Below are 20,019 nucleotides of genomic sequence, written 5' to 3'. Positions count from 1 at the left end.
CAAAAGACAAGTTTGGGTTGATTATTACTGAGGTTTCACCATTTTTTTTTTTTTTTAATTGAATTATGAACAATCACCAATTGGACAGTATTATGAGACTGCTAGTGGGCGATAGTTTTTTTTTTTTGGAGTATATGCAGAAGATGAATTATTAACATTACTCAAACGCTTGTTTAAACGGCCTACATATATGATCATAAATACAGATCCAAGGAACAAACCTGGAACTCACTGGCTGGCTATTTCTTTAGATGAAGATGGAGGTGCTACTTTTTATGATTCGTTTGGATTCCCAACAGATTATCCTTTTTACCCCAAAAGCATTGTAATGTTTTTGAAAAAGCATGCTAAACGAGTATTTTTCCATCAAAGCTACAAGCCACACTGTCTACAGTGGGCAGCATTGTATATTTTTTCTAGCCCAGAAATCACATGGAAAGACTTATGATGATGTACTTGCTTTATATAGCTCTAATCAAAACAAAAATGATAGCATGGTCTCGTGTTTTGTAAAACGATTTATCACATGTGTATTAATATGTAAAGCTAGCAATTTTAATCAAACTTCGTGTTCTTTGAAAGCTTTTAATGATTTTCATTTGTGCTAAAAAAATATTTCAATAAAACTAAAAAACATTTCTGGGGGAAAAAAAAGTGGTGTATTGTGCTTTTTTGTTAAATAAAAACATGAGACAATTAACTTAAAAAACAAAAAACATAACAATAACGTTTTTTGGTTTTTGATTACATCAGAAATTTAACCATGTGGGTGATAAGGCAAATGTCTTGCTTTTCTTTTTTTTTTTTTCTTAAACTTTCTTCCTTTGTCTTTCAACTTGTTTTTGTTGTCTTACTTCTGATTTCTTTTCTTTAGTGACTTTCTTTGTCTTACTTTTTACTTGTTTTATGTTTCTATTCATAGCGAGAGTCCCACCCTAAAGCCTTATCCAGTATGTGATTTTTGCATTCTAGGTACCCTTCCTGAAGTGTGGGCCCAAGCCTATTGAAAAAACATGATAATTTGTTAGTTTGAACCTGAGGAATAAGATCCAGTCTGATAGGGTCGGAGCAGGGCATATCTAGGGGATTCCCAAAAAAGGGTGATTTTTAAAGGGAAAACAGATTGTTATTTATGGTGATTGTTATGAGGTGAGGCCCTCTCACCGGTTTTCTTTTCCTAACCTTAATTTCAATTGCTTTCCTTTTTTTTGTCTTTGGCTTAACTCATTAAATACAATTTTTGCAACAAACCTGTAATAATTTGAATTTACAAACATATAGAACTACCTTTCTGTATTTCTATTGTTCCAATATCTCAATAAGAAATTATATAGTTACCACACCCTGCTGTGGGCTGTTATCACTGCTGTGTTGACTCCGCAGTTTTGGGTGTTGGAATTTCTTTACTGGAAGATGAAACTAGGTATAACATGTCATGTTTGAAACAAAAATAAAATGTTTACAATTGTTACGTCCCCCCCGAAAGGCTCTAGGCATACGAGTGAGGGGACCAGTAACAAATGAGTCCAGAACAGAATGAAAGGAGAACAGACAGGTGTTCTTAGTAAATAAAATAAGATTATCTATAATAAAGACTAACATAAAGAGCCGGCATTGCCGTTTTACCGATAACACTTGGAAAAAGGTTGCAACAACACAGAACACAACAACCAAACAAAAACTCCACACCATGAGGAGGCACTTCCAGGGGCCCACAAGCTCACCCTGTCACTAGCAGCAGCTAGCTTTACTGCTGCCGAGGCCCACAAGCCCACACTACTCACGTGAAGCAGTTACACTGCACACTGCTTCCACACTATAAGATTTCTCCCAACAACTTCGACACCCAATGTGGGAACACCAGAGAAAAACCCCCTGCTCACAGCTCATCCCCAGCTTAGATAGCCTCAGAGGCGATTGCTGACTGGATTCAGGTGGCAAACGAGGCTAACCAAGAGCAGCTGTCTCCTGGGGAGAGAGGAGAGTGAGAGAAACAGAGGGGGTAGGAGTGGCAAGAGAGGAGGAGGCGGAGAAAAGCGCCACGCCCACACAAGGGCAGTTTCAGGAGACCCAGCTAGGGCCGTAACAATAATGAAAATCCTTATTAGTTAATACAGCTAAATACTGACTAATTCAAAAAAGAACAATGTGGTGTTATCTAAAATCTCAAGAAAAAGAGAGGTACTGACTCACTTTCCTACCACACATCAGTTTTCCAGCTTCTCTTACCTTAAGTTACCAATAGTAGAAATTATGTTCATCAGTGCTGTTTGTGCTGATGGAATCTAGTTGTATGAGATTCAGTTTTAATTTTCTCATTACGACATGAAACTGCACACCTTCATACATATCACACATAATATTACTGTAGTATGCACAGTATTAGCATTGAGTGGGATAATTTGTAAATAAGGAGCAGTTGTAAAAACATATTTTGTAGTTGTTACAAGAAATGCTTGACCGCTGTTCCGTTTGAAATTCACATCATCTCTGGCATTTTCTTTTAGACACTGAACCTGCCGCTAATAATTTGAGCCCTGAGACAAACAAAGTCACAAACCCACAGACACAAAAAGGTAAGATGAGTTCTGTGAACATGTTAGTCTGCAGTCCTCTGAGGCTGCTACATGTGGTATTTATACCTAAAGAGCAATCTGCCGTTAGACCAAAATTGACCAGTGGTGCAACCCGTTCTCACTCCCGACACGTAAAATAATGACGATTTGTCACGTCCCTTAACTTCTCATGCTGACGCCTAAGGTACCCTTCCACGTTTTTATGTGACGCTGTGGGTTGTCAATTCATTCCAATATGAACCCGCTCGCGGCGATCAGAGACGCTTCGAGCAGAGGCTCCAGCCATCCATTTACTCCAATAATAACCCCGTCACGGCGAAACATGACGCCGTGAAGCACAATCTAACTGGAGAACCGGGGACCCTCTCCGCGAACGGGTTTTTCTCCCTAATTTAATGCTTTCTTTTAATGACATCGTTAACATTTCTCAACAAAAACACGAAAGTATCACTGATAATTCAACAATAAAATCGCTTCATGTTGTGGCCATCACACAGTGTTTTCCAAATTGATTCACGATCTGAAAGTGCGCAGATTTAACGTACATAATCCTTTGTTAGGTTTATTATTTTCATTTCACACGTAAAACACATTTATAGATTCATTCACCACTCCTGCTAGTTTTGGATGCGCTCGGCTCCAACCAATCAGACCAATTTACGCAGACGCACTAATCCCGTAACTGCACACTACCCATAATCCTCAACCGCCGTCGCTATGGAAATGAAGATAACAACAGCTTGGTGCTACCCGTTATTCCTTTATTTACTCTAAAATAATAACCAGCGATAATACGAAATTAAACTGGCCCAGTGTTTAATTATGTAATTAAAAAATGCAAATTGTAGTATTTTATTTTTTACAAATTGCAATATTTATCTACAGCGCGCCTTTAGCGACACGTCAACAGATCTTAAGCAAGGCGATTGGATGGTTTTTACTGCAATGCATCTTGGGAGTCGTAGTAAATGTATCTTTCAACTCACGGTCCTGCAGCGAAGTTTTCGACTGGACACGAGGCAGATCCTAGCTAAGTAAGTTGTGATAAACTGTGGGTAATTTGCATGTTCACTGAAATATTAATTTCAGTGATATTAAACTGATATTAAACTTGAAATGTTTTCACAGAGCAGTCTGTGTACCAAGAGAACTACTTCTGCAAAAGTTTATTTAAATTTTTTTGTGATGTATTCTCATGTGTAAGACACTTGCTTGGCCACCCAGCTAATGTTAGTACTGCTCTATTTTAGCAATGTATCTTTTCTGTAATCAATTCAGGGTTTTTTTTAACCCTATTCACGTAATTAACTCAATATTAATGACTTTAATCTCGTAATTGATTTTTTTCTTCTAAATATGGTGTAATACTGCCTCGTAATATAAGTTATTTCTTTGGTCATAAATTATTTTTGTAATCGTTTCACCAAAACAGACCTGAAATAATCCCTACATGTTCCATTTTCATTTGCAGAAATGACAAAGCCAAAAACCAAACCATGCCCTTCCTGTCAGGCCCCAAACACCTGCAACAGGAAGACATGCAGTGGATGCCTGGGCAGCCTGAACCTAAAGGAGGGATTGAAAAAAAAACAAGAACAGTTTAAAAACAGTAACTGGGCTGCCTCTGTTAAAAAAAAACAGAAATGCGAGCAGGGTGGTTAATTCAGCCCAGTTGTCAGTAAGTTTAAAAGTTCTGATCTAATAAGTGGTTGGTCTGGTAGACAATTCTTTATTAATCACAGTTGTCAATGTTTTCTTGTATATCATGAAGTAAGAAACTAACAAGACATGTATATACACATAAAATATTAATTTATAAAAGAGCATAAATAAAAAAGTTATTCACATCAGAATAACATCATCACACTAAAGACATCAAACTAGAAAAAACTTGTTAAAAACTATTTTTATTCAAGCTACTTCTGATTTTTAATTTAATCGGCTATTAACTGAGAGACAAAACATTTCAAGATGGATTTTATCATACATTTACAGGTTTGGTCACCATAAATACTTTTTAACTATCGACAACAATAAAAAAAAAAGATGTGAAACTTAAAGGTTTGGTATACATCAATTTGCTTACATGAAAGACTGGCTGCATGTTTTTCTTTGTTGTTCTTGCAGGTTTCAAAGCTACATGCCCTGGGCTACCAACCAATTCTGTTTCTTGGACAGTTTGACCGTAAGGGCCGTATAGTAGGGGATGTGATCACTCAGATCGAACCAGCGGAAGGTGCTGCACGTGACATCCTCATGAAGATGAGGAAGCTTTATGAACACCTTCTGAGAAGTAAGATATGCTTTGTCCATTATCTGTAACCAGGTGTCCTTATCAGGTAGCCTATCCTAGCTGTCTTTGGGTGATACTCATGGTACACCCTAGATAAGAAGGCAGATCATCACGGGGTACATAGAGACAAACAAGATGGTGAGGATGAGGATAGTTAACAGTCACCAGCTATTCTGTTCTACTCTACTCTATTCTGTTCTATTCTATTATTCAGCCAAGGTTCAGACCAGTAACCTTCTTGCTGTGAGGTGACAGCTGCCCTACGTGTCCTGTTGCTAACATGAAAATAGTGTTATATCTGCCTTATTACCTCCCCATGTGTCGGTCACATCACCAAAGCTAGCCATACTGAACCTCTGGTGTTACCCACCTGAACAATTTTGTATGTGTGTGTGTGTATAGTATGGTCTTTCACACTCATGTATATACAAATGTAATTTTAAAAATCTTCACGAAAACCAGACCTGATAATTCTCTTCGAGACTTTCTAGTATAACAAATGTTATATAATGTTACCAATATGAACACCAAGATTCTTAAATAACTTATATACTTCTTAAGAGGTTACCTGATTACCTCCCTGAGGTAGTTAGCATCACCATTGTACAAAACTCCTAAGTCACAGTACTAGCTTGAAGTGTCAAATGTTATTCACTACAAAGTCAGGAAAGTAGTGTCATCAGAGGAAAAAGTCATTATCTATCTGGATTTATAGTCACACTCATTAATTTATTAATGTATAATGTAGAAAAGCACTACAGATGTCACACTACCCTAGAGGGCACTTGTACTGAATTATTTGGGTCAGTGAGTGTGCGAGATGACTTATTTGATGCCAATATTTACCAGTTGTATCTTTAGTAAAAACTTAACTGAAAACATGCAAATCACTACTTATTATGTGTTTATGTGTACTGTACATTTTTTCAACCCATTTTAATGAATGTTTAATATTTAAAATTTTTCAGAATTACAAGCTTCACCTCCTGCTAAAAGTTCTACACCAGCAGCTGGACCATCCTCTGCTGACAGTGTCGATGCTGGACCAGTCCCAGACCCAGAGGCTCTAAACGAGGAATTTATTCTTCATTTAGAGCCTGTACCAACATCTTCCCTCTGTCAGCCTCCTGCATCCTCCTCTCCATCTCTGCTTCCTCCTGCATCCTCCTCTCCATCTCTGCTTCCTCCTGCATCCTCCTCTCCATCTCTGCTTCTTCCTGCATCCTCCTCTCCATCTCTGCTTCCTCCTGCATCCTCCTCTTCATCTCTGCTTTCTCCTGCATCCTCCTCTCCATCTCTGCTTCATCCTGCATCCTCCTCTCATCTCTGCTTCCTCCTGCATCCTCCTCTCCATCTCTGCTTCCTCCTGCATCCTCCTCTTCATCTCTGCTTTCTCCTGCATCCTCCTCTCCATCTCCACATCCTGCATCTCCCTCAATTTCTACAGTGTACACCTCGGATGTCCCAAACAAAAAAAGGACAAGGAAAGGTTAGACATTATGGTATTGTAAATGTACGAAACACATGACATGTTCGTTAAGTTTGTTAAGATTTCTTTTTCTTAATTTTTGCATTTTTTCCAGTTTTACAGAACTCATGTAAATATTTCATTTGTTATTTTTCAGAATGCCGAAAACACCGTACACAGAAGATTTTCAAATATGAAGAGATAGTAGACAGGAGATTTGTAAATGTAAGTAATTTAGCCCGCTGTTGTGCAGATTTGTTTGCGTCTTTGGACTTCCCGGATTTGAACTGTGCCTGACTGAATATCCATAAGCTTTTGTATTTGATGAATCTACACTAATTCAGCCACTGAGTCAGGATTTCACTCCAAAGAGGACATTAAATAAGAACAGACCACCTGATACGACCTGGTCATGCTGCCTTCCTGATGTTTACGTTCTTTAAAGTCCTCCTGACATCATGCTCAGAAGGAGTGATTGATGTGGAGGTGCTCCTTCCCATTCAGTAACATCTGCTTCAGTTAGTTTTGCTTGTGAGCCACAATGTAAGCAGTGTTGCTTTGCTGACATGCACTCGATGCTGGCAGTACAAGCATTGTAGTGGTTCTTATGTTTTTGTAAACTAATTGTATAATATATTGAGCCATTCAATAGTACACAAATGTTTATAAGCTCCTTTTTGTATGCAACTTGCATGTCTTTCTTAATTAATTGTTTGTTTATATCATGTTTTTCAGGAAAAAGAAGAAGTTAAAGTCAAGTGGAAGCCCTGCTCAACATGGTATGTAGTAACAACTTTGTTGGACGGGAACAGACATTCATATTGTTGATAAATAGTTATCAACTCAATTTGAATTCATGTATTTGGACTAAAGTAAATTGGGAGCTTTTAGCTATCGAGCTCCTCTTCTGTGAGGAGCTTGATAGCTGTCCACCTCCAAAGTCCATTATGAGTTTTTGGAGGTGGACATGGTCAACACTTTTAAGAGTAGGCATAAGACTTTACTTCTTTATAGAGCTTATAGTTAGGGCTGGTTCAGCTCAGCCCTTAGTTATGCTGTAATAGGACCAGACTGCTGGGGGTTAGTGTCCCCCCCCTCTCTCTCTGTCTCTTTCAGGGTTATGCAGGCTCAGTATTGGTTGAAGATGCAGTCACGTCTCCTTTTACTGAAAACTCTCCCCCTCTCCCTCACCACCATCTGTAAACACACATGTCTCAGTAATGCAGTTCATGCATGTTACTAACTAAACTTCTTCCCTGGAGTTTCTGTGCTCTCTCATCCAGCAGGTTCCAATGGATCGTGGCTGCTGCTGTGGTCCTGCTTGACATCTACTACATATATTAATACTCTCTGACTTGATTTGATTAATTTATATTACAATGAAGGTGTATAAAGCATGACATGAATATAGAAGATATTTCATCCTAAAAAATTGTCATATGTCACAACCTAAATTGTCCTATTTTGTGTGTGGTTGTCGTTGTTGTTTGTTATGTTTTTCTCCTGACAGTGGCAAAGTGTGGGATGACACATGGGAACCTGCGCAGTTTTACACACAGTAAACCAGGCACCACAGGTCGCAGAGATCGCACAGTTCACAGCTTGTAGTTCAGCATAAAAGTTCAAAATAAAATATTTACTATACATTTCAACCAGTGTCAGTCTCTGTTTCACTCTCTAATTGTGGCTTAAGTACCTAACATATTCATGAATCTGATCGATCAATAATATCTTCCCTGCACTCGACATCTCATAGTTTTACATATCAGCCAACATTATTGTCTACATCCTCATAAATATAGAAGTGACTTGCTTATTATAACATATTACAAGGTAAAGTAATACTGCACTGCACGTATAGTGAGTAACACCTACTGTGTATGGGAGCCTAAAGCAAAGTTAACTGCACCAGTACCAGCTTCAGAACATATTGTATATTATATGTTTCTACCTTTTTGTAATGTGTCATGTTTAGATGCAGTGACAATTGCACATTTGGAGTTGTGGTCATATGTGGTCTTTATATACAGGGTATTAAAAAAAATTGACATTTTTTGCTATTTTTCTTGTTTGTTTGCACAATATTATTGTGTACATATTACATATGTAACATTATTGTTAATATTATTATTAGATATCAAAGATACAATTTGATTGAGGGTTTTCCTGTCATAATTTCAATAAAAATGCAATTACACACGTAAACAATAGGATCAAAATAAACTTTTAAAAAGTCTGTTGATCAAATGCTGATTTTCAAAACATTCTAGAGGAAAACAGAGATAAAATAATCTGAACAGTAACAGTGATTGTGGATGATGATGGAGGCTTCAATGGATTATTCTGTTTCAATCAATAGGTTTGTATCTATGACAATAATTTGATAAGTTTAACAGGTTGGTTTAGGCCTGGCAATACAGCAAATATTCACAAACTTTTGTTTTTGAAGAATGTTTATCTTTTTTGGGATGAAGCTATCTGGCAAAATGAGACAACCCTTTTAACCTAATCTTTATGTCTTTTTTGTGGCTATGATACTGGATTTTGGTTTGATGCATATGCAGGTTACAGCTGGGGAATGGCAGTATGTTGTGGATTGATTTGGCATGTTCAACCACTGTTACACCAAACTCTCTCACTTATAACATGATGAAGGCCTCTTACTCAGTGTCATGGATTTTCTATACTTTTGGGGACACAGGGCCAAAGTCTGAGGCAATAAGTCAGATCAAAGAAGGCAATGATTCTAAAATGGGAGTTTACTTATGTCATTATATATATCCAGGAATATGTGCCTGAGGATAGTTGTCATGAAATCAATATTAAATCAAAGTATTCCTTAATTACCACAGCTGACACGAGTTCTCCATAGCTGCCTGCTGTCTCAGGATCTGTCTCCAAAAAGGACCAGGGAGCGCTAACATGTTATGTTCTAAACTGATGAAGAAAATGCACATTAAACATAGTATAAACTTACTGAGTGAAGTAATGTCAAGAGGATTCCTTTAGCTCCTATTGGGTTGGTTCCTTGATCAATGCAATACAGAATCATTAATCTGGTTTTATGTAATGTCCTCAAAACATGTCAAAATGAGGCTCACTAGTCTGTGTGGCCTCCACATGCCTGTATGACCTCCCTACAACACCTGGGCATGCTCCTGATGAAGTGGCAGATGCTCTCCTGATGGATCTCCTCCCAGACTCCAGGACTAAAGCATCTGCCCACTCCTGGACATTTTGTGGTGCAGTTGGTGGATGGAGCGAGACATAATGTCCCAGATGTCCTCAATTGGATTCAGTTCTGGGGAATGGGCGGGCCAGTCCACAGCATCAATGCCTTCGTCTTGCAGGAACTGCTGACACACTCCAGCCACATGAGGTCTAGGATTGTCTTGCATGAGGAGGAACCCGGGGCCAACCGCACCAGCATATGGTCTCACAAGGGGTCTGAGGATCTCATCTCAGTACCTAATGGCAGTCAGGCTACCTCTGCCGAACACATGGAGGGCTGTGCAGCTCCCCAAAGAAATGCCACCCCACACCAAAACTGACCCACTGCCAAACTCATGCTGGAGGATGTTGCAGGAAGCAGAAGGTTCTCCACGGCGTCTCCAGACTGTCACAAGTGCTCAGTGTGAACCTGCTTTCATCTGTGAGGAGCACAGGGCGCCAGTGGCAAAGTTTCCAATCTTTGTGTTGTCTGGCAAATGCCAAACATACGGCACTGTGTTGGGCTGTAAGCACAACCCCACCTGTGGACGTCGGGCCCTCATACCACCCTCATGGAGTCCATTTCTGACCGTTTGAGCAGACGTGCACATTTGTGGCCTGCTGGAGGTCATTTTGCACAGCTCTGGCCTTTCTTTCCTACCCCACAGTACCTTCCCTTACCATTTGTTTCCTACTCTTTTACTTCTTTGATGACGGTTGTCTTTCTAGATAAGCAATTTCATTTGCTCTGGGGCGAGTCAATGGCTCGGGTGCATTCTGGGACTGTCAGTTCACCAGTGTGCTGGCATGCTTCTTAACAAACACACCACTACAGCAAACATCTCAATTGTACTTGTTGATTTCTTTGACAAAACACTGAACAAAAAATTTACTTGTGAGTGTGCTGCCTGGTGCTTTTAAATTTTGTGATTATTTGAGCAGCCCAGAAAGCATCCCATGAATTAAATTATGTTATCGTATCTGAACATGTGCACGAGTCATTAACTTAGATGGGAAATAATGATTCAGGGTAAACAACTGCACCAAGGAAATTCCATTTTTCTTCTCAAAATGTAAAATGTCTGTTGAAAAATCACATTGAACAGAGATGTGATTAACTTTTTATTTTACCAAACATAACATCAATGATGACACAATCAGTCTTCATCAGAAGTGCTCAAATCACTCTCAGTGGCATCGTCTGGAATGTCCTCCTCCTCCTCCGAGTCCATTTCCAGGAGTGGTTGGTGGCTGAGGATTCTCTTGTACACGTCCTTTACTTTGAGCATTTCAGCTTTCAGTTCACTTTGTTTTTTTAAAACCAGGCTACAGAGTCCCTTCTGTGCATCCTCCGACATGCCAACAAAGGAGGCTGTAAAAAGAACAAAACAAATAAATATGAGAAAAGTAAAAAAAACAAACAACAAAAAAACATCACCTCATAAACACAAGGAATTAGGATGCTATAATTAAACATTTTTTTAAAAGGGAGAAGGCAGTGTTAGCTAGCAATCTAGATATAGGTAAAAGATCCAGTAAGACTTTAGCATCTGCTCTTATTTTCAATCGATTCATCAAAAAATTAATAAATAAATAAAGTGCTTACAGTCTGAGGAGATTGTCCCCAACACCACAGAACGCATTCGCAACACTGTCCAGTGATGCCGCATCTCCCTGCAAAGGATCATCTCCTCCTCTCTCAGGCGCCTCACAGCCATCACCTTCTCAAAGACCTTTCTCTTTGTCCGGAGGTCAGCAGCAGCTATAGTTTAACAACATCAGATGGGAAAACATAGCAGCATATTATGATTCAAGAACAAAACATTCAACTACTGCTCAGATACTGGGAGCTTGTTTAAAAAGGATATTTATAAATCAAGAGCTTACGTTCACTTGTGCTCTGCCAGGGCCAAATATCGGTCTGCATGAGGGCATCACTGGATACGATTTGCTTTGTTGGTTCAGCGAGCTTGTTGTAGTCGTCAACAGCAGCCGCCAAGCGTTTCTTCTCAACTAAGATGACCTTGCGAATTCTGTGTCGCCTCTTGTTGCTATCTGTAAATAATCATAAAAAATTCACACCTTCACATAATGTATATAGTTTCATTTTAATCTACACTCATCAATTTGTTTGCTAGAACAAATCACATCCAGCTTAAACAAACCTGGATCTGATTTGATTCTGTTTACAAAGTAGCTGCACAAGCTGTACAAACTGAGCATCAAACGGTCCGTTTCAAAGAAACTGGGACGTACCATTTTGTCTGTAAAGACTTTGTGTTCGCACTCTGATGATGACGACAAGCTCCTCTATTCGTGCCTGCAACGCTCCAAGGCTGCCATCAGTTAGATCACTTTCTAAGTGAGAGGAATATTAATCAGAATACAGGATGAGTAACAGTCACCAAACTACAGTGGACTCTGTAATCACTGACTTGATGACATTCATTATAAGACATCTGGAGCCTTCATGTGCTGCTATCTCATGATAATCATGAGATAACAAGTATGTTGGTGTTCAGGTTTATAAAACCAACTAGTACGACATCATTTCAACCCAGGTTCTATCCAATTTGATGAAACGCAACAACTCTGCCATAAATTTGCTTTTACAAGGCTTATTTTTCATTGTTTGTTGACACTGTCAGAAAGATCTTAACTCTAAGTTCTTTAATGAGGCCATGGTGGGTCCTATTATTATACATGAGTGCATTATATTGAGACTCACCTTCAGCCCATTTCTGCACATCGGCCACCCATTGCTGCAGTGTGTCGTCATCCACACCCAGCTCATTTCTGGTCGCATTCAGGCTCTCCACTTGTTCTCTAAGGATCCTTATGATCTAAGAATGCATTCATAAATGTCATTCATATTGACATTAAAAGAGTACTGGTGTTTTCCCCCCATTACCACACACATTAAAATGGGTGTTGAAAAAATGACCTTTAGATATCGCTGGCTCAAAGTGCGGCCCAGTTGTTCCACTTTCCTTTTGTTCCACCCCAAAGCCAGGAGGGTCAGCATGTCTGTTCGCCCTGCATTTCAGTTAGTATACAAATTAGAATTAATGAGCAGGAGACTGAGTGGAATCTCAGACACGGACACACACCTGCTTTAGACATGTACTTCGTTGTGATGGCCGCCCTAGACAGGAAACTGTTTACTTGTTCCACCTCTTCTCCAACTGTTGAACCGGCCCCATCCTGAAACGCACCTCCCCATTTGATCTATAGAAAGGAGGTCACAATACATGACTGCTGAATTCATTCAACCTTATAACAAAATGTCTCAAACTAATCCAAAACTACAAGCTGCAGTATACCTCGCATTTCCAAGTGTGAGCCTTTGCATGCATGACGGAGAGAAAAGGACGCATTGACAAGAGGTTCCTCAGCTCAGGGCACTGCTGAGCCACCTTGGTTAAATAGGGGAAATATTTACAGGCCACATCGGAGCAAAGGAACGTAATATGTCCTGGGATGCTAGCTGCCAACTTCCTCTGGAGAAAAAGGGGGTAAGCAAAGATCTCCCCTCGAAACATGTTCAATGCAGCTAAGAGGACTCCGTGGCGACAAACAGCTATTTCCATGCCCTCCTCATCCAACTTCCCAGTGGACTTTTTGGACGACTCCTTTGCTGCAGTCCAAGATGAAGATCCGCACAACCCTTTCCCCGGGACCTATACACTCAAAGATTTTAACATAAAAGATATGACATGATTAAGCCCTATCAGGGACAAACTTTTTAAAACAAATGCATAACAATTAGCTGAATTAGCCTCGAGTCACACAAGACCTCAGATCTCCCCAGGACAGCACTGATAACACAAAATAAAAATCATGTTGTTTTTTTTAAATACACATGGTGACAAAATTAAGTAAACATTAAGATAAAGTAAAGTAAATAGTATTACGACAACACCAAGAGAAAAATAAAAAAAATATCGACCCATCCATATATGTCTACACACACACACACACACACACACACACACACGTATGTGTATATGGTTACGGCATTAACGTCATTTTAACAAGAGTAACGCTAACAGCACTAATATATATATGTGTATCTTACATGATTTGTGTGTCTCTGGATGTATTTCACAAACTCAGCAACTTCCTCATCTTTTTCAATGAAGACACCTTCAAAGTTCCCCTGCTCTGAAGTGCTGAACGAACACAGTGACAGTTGTTTGAAAAGAAACATTAAAATACATTTTTCTACAAATCCATATTTGACTTATGTACACAATGCATAACGTACCTTGCATTAGACTGAAAGCGATAAAGCTTGCGGTTTCCATCAACTGAGACGGCAAGCATGTCTGGAGTGCAGGCAGGGCAGCTAAAGCATGGCTCCTTGCACATCCTGTCCACCTCAAACTTTACAGCACTCCACTCCAAGAAACTTTTACTGAAGGCATCAGCTGATATTCGGCCATTCTTTTACATAGAGGACATACAACAGAATATTCAAGGACAGTCATCATAAACATTGATTTGCACAATTTCCTTAAACTTAGCAAATTTAGAAACTCACCCTTCCAAAATGGGCTGTTCGTTCATCCAGCATTTTGACAAATGCCTTAAGTGACATCCCTGGTGCAGCCTTCTTAATGTCATAGAAAGACTGAAAGACATCCATTGAAAACAGGGTGCAGAAATTTAAGGTGCCAGGCCAATATCCACTACCCAGGATGTCCTTAACTGAGGGGGACCACATTAGGCTACAGCTGGTGCAGCTCACCACTGGCAGTGCAAGGTTATAACGGCCTTTAGAAAGGATAAGGATAAATTCAGTCATGGCTCAAAGCATTCATTTTTTTCATGTTGTTTTCAAATCGGTCTGGTAAATCCAAATGACCTTTGACAGGTGCCCACATATACTGCGGGCCGAGGGTAATTAAAACCAAGATGGCAATGCACAATTTGCAATAAAACCTCCAAACACATCTATTGTGTATGTAGTGTTTGACAAAAGGGCAACTTACCATTTATGGTTACAAGAGCCACAATTGCGCCGGGTGAAACCTCAACGTTACCTGCTGGGCAGTCACACACAGTCTGGCCTTTGCACAGGCAACAGCCGAACTAACATTAAAACACACAATATATATAAAAAGAATTAGAAATTAACTGATACACAATAAATATACAATAACAGCACCCACTCATACTCATACATAGCAAGAAATGCATAAGACTTAAAAACTGTACCTATTGGCTTGTGAAACTCTGATGAAGGCTGCAAAAACCCTCCTGTTACTGCCTCTCTGTTGTGCAGGACAAAGCGTGTGTGAACTGCAATATCACAGTCAGCACAAAGGAATGGAAGAGGCAGGCAGTCCAGACACCTCACAACTACTTGTTTGCCACACTGACACACACGGTGTGACTGTGGATCCAGAGTAGCTAACATATTGTCTATAAGACAAGGCCTGGCCTCTTTCCACTTTTGCGAGGACACCATATTTCTGATCGCCCAGTGAGTAGCAGCTGACTCAGACGACGTCTCACAAGTCATGGCTGCGTCCTCTTCTCCATCCTCCAACAACTGAAGGAGCTCCTGACGAAGCACCTCAGTTCCACACACTAACAGAAAAAAAATAAAGAAAGGAAGAAACTCTGAAAAACACTCTAGGCAGTATGTTTCTTAGGACTCCACAAAAGCCCTGCATAACTCAACTATAACAACAAATATAAAAGTAAACAGAAATCACAATATATACAAGAAGGTAAAGTACCTTTTGTTGGGTTGACACTGGCAACATAACTAGGTTCTTCACGTGGACATTGATGCTGCTCTCTGGACACGGGGGGGGGGGGGGGGGAATGAAGAATATTTACTTACTGAAATTCTTTGGTGGAAACAAGTTGTGAGATAAAATCAATGGTTGTGTGAACACTGACCACGTGGCATGCAACTAGTACTTCGACTGGTTGATGGTCTTTGAGGAATAAAAGCTCCCTGTCTGTCACGTTTTTTCCAGCGCACTGGTCTTGGCTGAGGTTCACTCTGTGCATCATTCTACGCAATTAACAAGGAAAAAAGGGAACACCTAAAATACAGTCTATGATTAAAGCAAAGATTATAAAACATGTTAAGTTAACCAACTTAATTTGACATAAACTTAAAAAAAAAATTCAAATAACATAACGTTTACTCCGTACAAAATATTAGACAAGCGTGTTCCCTCTTTAACAACTGTTTCCACTAAAAATGTTACCTGCATATCTTGAAGGAGTTCGTCAGCAGCCTGAAGCTCTTCCTCCAGCTCGGGATCCTCTGAATCACTCATTTGCAAGCTAAAGAGGAAAGAGATTTTTGCAGAACTCAGTGACATAAACACATAACTAACGCAATTCAAATGATTTTCAGTCTTGGCGCTCCGGTTAATGTTAGCAATTAACGTTAGCATCATCAGTTTGTAAAGAGCTAGCAGAACTCTTAGCGCAAAAACTGCTTTACGCACCATGTGAGGGTATTTTGCAGCACACAAGTCCTTTAACGTTTGTAATAGATTTAATCCATCATCGTTGGATTAAATGGCTAATGCTGCAGTAGACACGTGTAGTCGTTACCTAGCAAGCATGCTGACGGTAGCTGTAGCCATTTTTAAATACATTACACCGTTTCCGAGATCAGTCACCTCTGTTTGTTTGAAGCGTTTATGAAAAAACAAACTTTGAAACACACATCAAGGTATTACTTTAAATATATGTATTTTTTACATACCTGCATTAGAATCAATCAGTTCCGCCTCATTTTCTTATTCTTATAAATGGGTCTCTCCGTTCTCCCATCAGCCTTTGCTTACACAGGTTGCGTCTGATTGGCTGGAGCCGAGCGCGTCCAAAACTAACAGGAGTGGTGAATGAATCTATAAATGTGTTTTACGTGTGAAATGAAAATAATAAACCTAACAAAGGATTATGTACGTTAAATCTGCGCACTTTCAGATCGTGAATCAGTTTGGAAAACACTGTGTGATGGCCACAACATGAAGCGATTTTATTGTTGAATTATCAGTGATACTTTCGTGTTTTTGTTGAGAAATGTTAACGATGTCATTAAAAGAAAGCATTAAATTAGGGAGAAAAACCCGTTCGCGGAGAGGGTCCCCGGTTCTCCAGTTAGATTGTGCTTCACGGCGTCATGTTTCGCCGTGACGGGGTTATTATTGGAGTAACTGGATGGCTGGAGCCTCTGCTCGAAGCGTCTCTGATCGCCGCGAGCGGGTTCATATTGGAATGAATTGACAACCCACAGCGTCACATAAAAACGTGGAAGGGTACCTTAGGCGTCAGCATGAGAAGTTAAGGGACGTGACAAATCGTCATTATTTTACGCGTCGGGAGTGAGAACGGGTTGTGTGGTGACAGCTAGATGATAATTCTTAAAATAACACTCAAGGGTACCTAGACCTGGTTTGTAGAGTACGCTTGGGGAGTGTGATCGTGTGTACATCGTCTCTTTATGTCTGTCTCCACGTTGGTTGAGTGTGGAGTAAGTGCATATGAGAGCATGAGGGTGGGGATGGATGTTTGTGTCTGTGTGTGCCTGTATGTCTGTGTCTATATGTCAGGTTGGGTGTCAGGCGCCACCTTTCTGGGGACATCTCAGGCCCTCCAAGGTTTGGAGGCCTATCTCCCCCTACCACCACTTCCCCTGCCAGTGGCGGACTCCCTCAGACATCGGTGCGTTGGTGGTTCTTTGTGTCCGGGGATGGGCGTCCAGGTACACACCGGCTCACTCCTTGGCGGCCGCTTATCGGGGCCTGGAGCCTGGGGCTCGCTCGGGCCACTTCGGAGGTGGGGTGCCCCCGGCCTCTCGGCCTGGGGTTCGGTCACTCAGGCACAGCTGGCTGTGAGTTTTGATCACCTCCATATCTGCTTCATGCCCTGGAGGACGGGGCTGTGGCCCCCCCACACCCTCTAGCAGATCATTACATGAAGGAACCTTTTAAAAAAAAACAAGCGCGTCCATGCTCACAGGTGTACACACGGGTGATCACACCCACAAACTACACCCTTTTTGGCTCCTACCTCAAAGTACACTGTGTTCTGTTGATCTTATGTGCTGCACAATAATGTTTAACATTTAGTATTTACTGTCATATTCCCATATATCATTGTGATGCTGTTTATTCTATTACTCTTGTTCTCTTCTGCTTGTTTTCTTTTTTCTTTCTCAGCAGGTGATCCAGGTGATCGATATATGCATTTTTTTTTCTGCCCGTTCTGTTGGTTTTTGTTTTTTGCCCTTCTCCCCCGTCCCTCTTCTCAGCTGTTTCTCTTTCCCTCTTTCTTTCTCCCCTTCTTTCCCCCAGCCAAGTCTGTCCCGTATTCAGTAAGTGAAAATAAAATAAACAATAAAAGGTGAATCAAATGGACCATTACGGCAAGGCTGGGATGGTCAATTTGGTAAAGTAAATCCGTTGGGCTTCTTTGTTTGCCTTTAGACAACAATTCTGATGGCAAAAGAGCCAAACGGGACAGGCAAAAAAAAAAAAAAAAAAAAGGAACGAGGCTTCGTTTTCAAGGACAGCAGAAGTTCCAACTGACCATTCAGCATGTCGGCCCAAAATGCAATAAGGAGCAATAAGACAGCCATTCATGAGATTCTGTCCGGAGACCACAGGCTAATTCTCAACAAAGTTTATGAGAATAAGCTGATCTCTCAGCAGGACAATCTTAAAAGCATCAACAGTGCAAATGCGGAGACACACGTCATTGAGCTCGTGGATAAGATCATGAATAAAGGAGAAGATAAATGCAAAGACTTCCTGAACCTCCTGCAAACCGATGGCGCCATTGAAGAAACTTTCCCTCAGCTGGCGAGTTTACAGCTGAGTTGTACCCCCCTTTTATCCGAGCCTGTCCAAGTGTCTTCATGTCAGCACGATGGGAATATGTCACAGGATGTTTATCAAATCATTAGCCGGCCCGTCGGCCTCTGCGTGATCATAAACAATAACAACTTCAAGGATGGTTCACAGAGAAGAGGGACAGATAAAGACGCCCAAAGCTTGGCAGAGGTGTTCAGGTGTCTGGGCTTCAGAGTGCTGATGTGTGAAGACCTGAACAAGGATCAGATGGATCAGGCACTGATGTTTGTTGCTTCCCTGGCAGACATGTCTCAGCTGCAGAAGTTCAACTTTAAAGAGTGGGATGGCAGCAGCTTTGTTGATCCTCAGCAGGTCCTTGAGCACGGTGATGCTTTCATCTGCTCTATTCTGAGTCACGGAAAAAAGGGTGTAGTTTTGGGAACTGACCGGAACCCCCTCCCCATTAAAGAAATTACCCGAAAGTTCAGGGGGTGTGACCAGTCCGTCCTCATCGGTAAGCCCAAAGTGTTCCTGATCCAGGCCTGCCAAGGAAGTAACATACAGCGTGGAGTGCAGGTGAATGATATAGAGATTGATGATGATACTTCACCATTGACCATCCCCGAGGAAGCTGATGTTCTGGTTGCCATGGCCACTGTTGAAGATCATGCTTCACTTAGACATATAGTCGATGGAAGCTGGTTCGTTCAGTCTCTTTGTGAGCAGCTGAAGGAGCGCTGTCCCAGGGGCGAAGACATCGTCTCCATCCTCCACTACGTGAACGATGATGTAGCACATCGAGAGACCTCCTCGTTGGCCAAGCAGATGCCTGAAGTGAGATTCACCCTGAGAAAGAAACTTGTGCTGCCACCTCAGTGCACCTGAAGTCATCATGGAAATACAGCACATCTTACTGTGCAACTAGGGATGCATGATTACTTATCAGAGTTACTTATTATGTTTCTTAAAATGTTTCCTTTATATTTTCCATCTTTCTGTCATCATTTTAAATCTTTTATTTTTCTAAATCTGAATCTCGCATTGAGGTGTTGCATTTTATACTGTAGCAGTTTTATATCAATGAATAAATCTCAGACTGGGAACACAAAATAAATAAATAAATAAAATAAAATAACACTCTTCAATAAATTGTTTGTTTCTTTTCCAGATAACGATGAGCCCTTGCCTCACACTCTACTTTCACTGACAACAATACTCTTTAGCCTCTTTAATATTGTGACTATTCATATTTTAATTCTTTACTATATTATATGAAGTTTCACACTAATTTTCAGGAGGCTTTAAGGGTTTTGGTTGATTTGGACAGGCGGGAAAGCATTGTGAGACTACTTCATTCGTACTTTAACAACCTGAGAACACTGGTCTCATGGCAAGAGACGTAGAAACCTGATTTCAAAATGAAAGCCAACTTTACATGAATTTTAAGGCCTGCTAATTAGATAATAGCAAATTCATTCAATCTTCCAAATGACATAACCTTGTAATCTAATAGTGCCCTGTCAATATCAAGGCCATCTTATTTGGGGATTTCAAAGTAAAATCCCTCTGAATTTTCTTTTTTGAAGAACTCTTTCAATGACTTCACAATGCTCTTAAAATGTAAATTGCCATTTCCATAGA

General features: G+C 40.4%; 2 protein-coding genes across 2 annotated transcripts; one reads left to right on the top strand and one right to left on the bottom strand.

Moving 5' to 3' along the window:
* Positions 1 to 10,656: 10,656 nt before the first annotated feature.
* LOC146579107 (uncharacterized) lies at positions 10,657 to 14,273 on the bottom strand. The gene is made up of 11 exons (XM_085261150.1): positions 14,091 to 14,273; positions 13,815 to 13,993; positions 13,626 to 13,719; positions 12,871 to 13,227; positions 12,658 to 12,775; positions 12,492 to 12,583; positions 12,276 to 12,390; positions 11,804 to 11,905; positions 11,435 to 11,602; positions 11,154 to 11,309; positions 10,657 to 10,919 (listed from the first exon to the last, which is right to left on the bottom strand). Exons 1-11 carry the CDS (start codon positions 14,271 to 14,273, stop codon positions 10,705 to 10,707), a joined length of 1,779 nt encoding a protein of 592 aa, XP_085117276.1. The 3' UTR covers positions 10,657 to 10,704.
* A 3,784-nt stretch (positions 14,274 to 18,057) lies between these two features.
* On the top strand, positions 18,058 to 19,442 carry LOC146579106 (caspase-8-like). The gene has a single exon (XM_085261163.1). The coding sequence runs from the start codon at positions 18,124 to 18,126 to the stop codon at positions 19,261 to 19,263; it is 1,140 nt and encodes a 379-aa protein (XP_085117289.1). The 5' UTR covers positions 18,058 to 18,123; the 3' UTR covers positions 19,264 to 19,442.
* The last annotated feature ends 577 nt before the right edge of the window (positions 19,443 to 20,019 follow it).

Source organism: Mchenga conophoros, linkage group LG3, assembly GCF_057382185.1.
Source record: "Mchenga conophoros isolate Kocher_MC1m ecotype Shallow Benthic linkage group LG3, M_conophoros_male_GT1.1, whole genome shotgun sequence".
Classification (NCBI taxonomy): domain Eukaryota; kingdom Metazoa; phylum Chordata; class Actinopteri; order Cichliformes; family Cichlidae; genus Mchenga; species Mchenga conophoros.
Note: the sequence above shows the minus strand (reverse complement) of the source record. Positions and strands in the feature narration are given on the sequence as shown.

What these genes read in the sequence shown, in the direction of transcription:
- LOC146579106 (XM_085261163.1), top strand. Translation starts at nt 18,124, where the DNA reads ATGTCGGCCCAAAATGCAATAAGGAGCAATAAGACAGCCATTCATGAG.
- LOC146579107 (XM_085261150.1), bottom strand. Translation starts at nt 14,273, where the DNA reads ATGTGGTCCCCCTCAGTTAAGGACATCCTGGGTAGTGGATATTGGCCT. An exon ending in GAACAGCCCATTTTGGAAGG is followed by an intron (nt 13,994 to 14,090) that starts GTGAGTTTCTAA and finishes TCTATGTAAAAG; the next exon opens with AATGGCCGAATATCAGCTGA. An exon ending in CTCACACTTGGAAATGCGAG is followed by an intron (nt 12,776 to 12,870) that starts GTATACTGCAGC and finishes TCCTTTCTATAG; the next exon opens with ATCAAATGGGGAGGTGCGTT.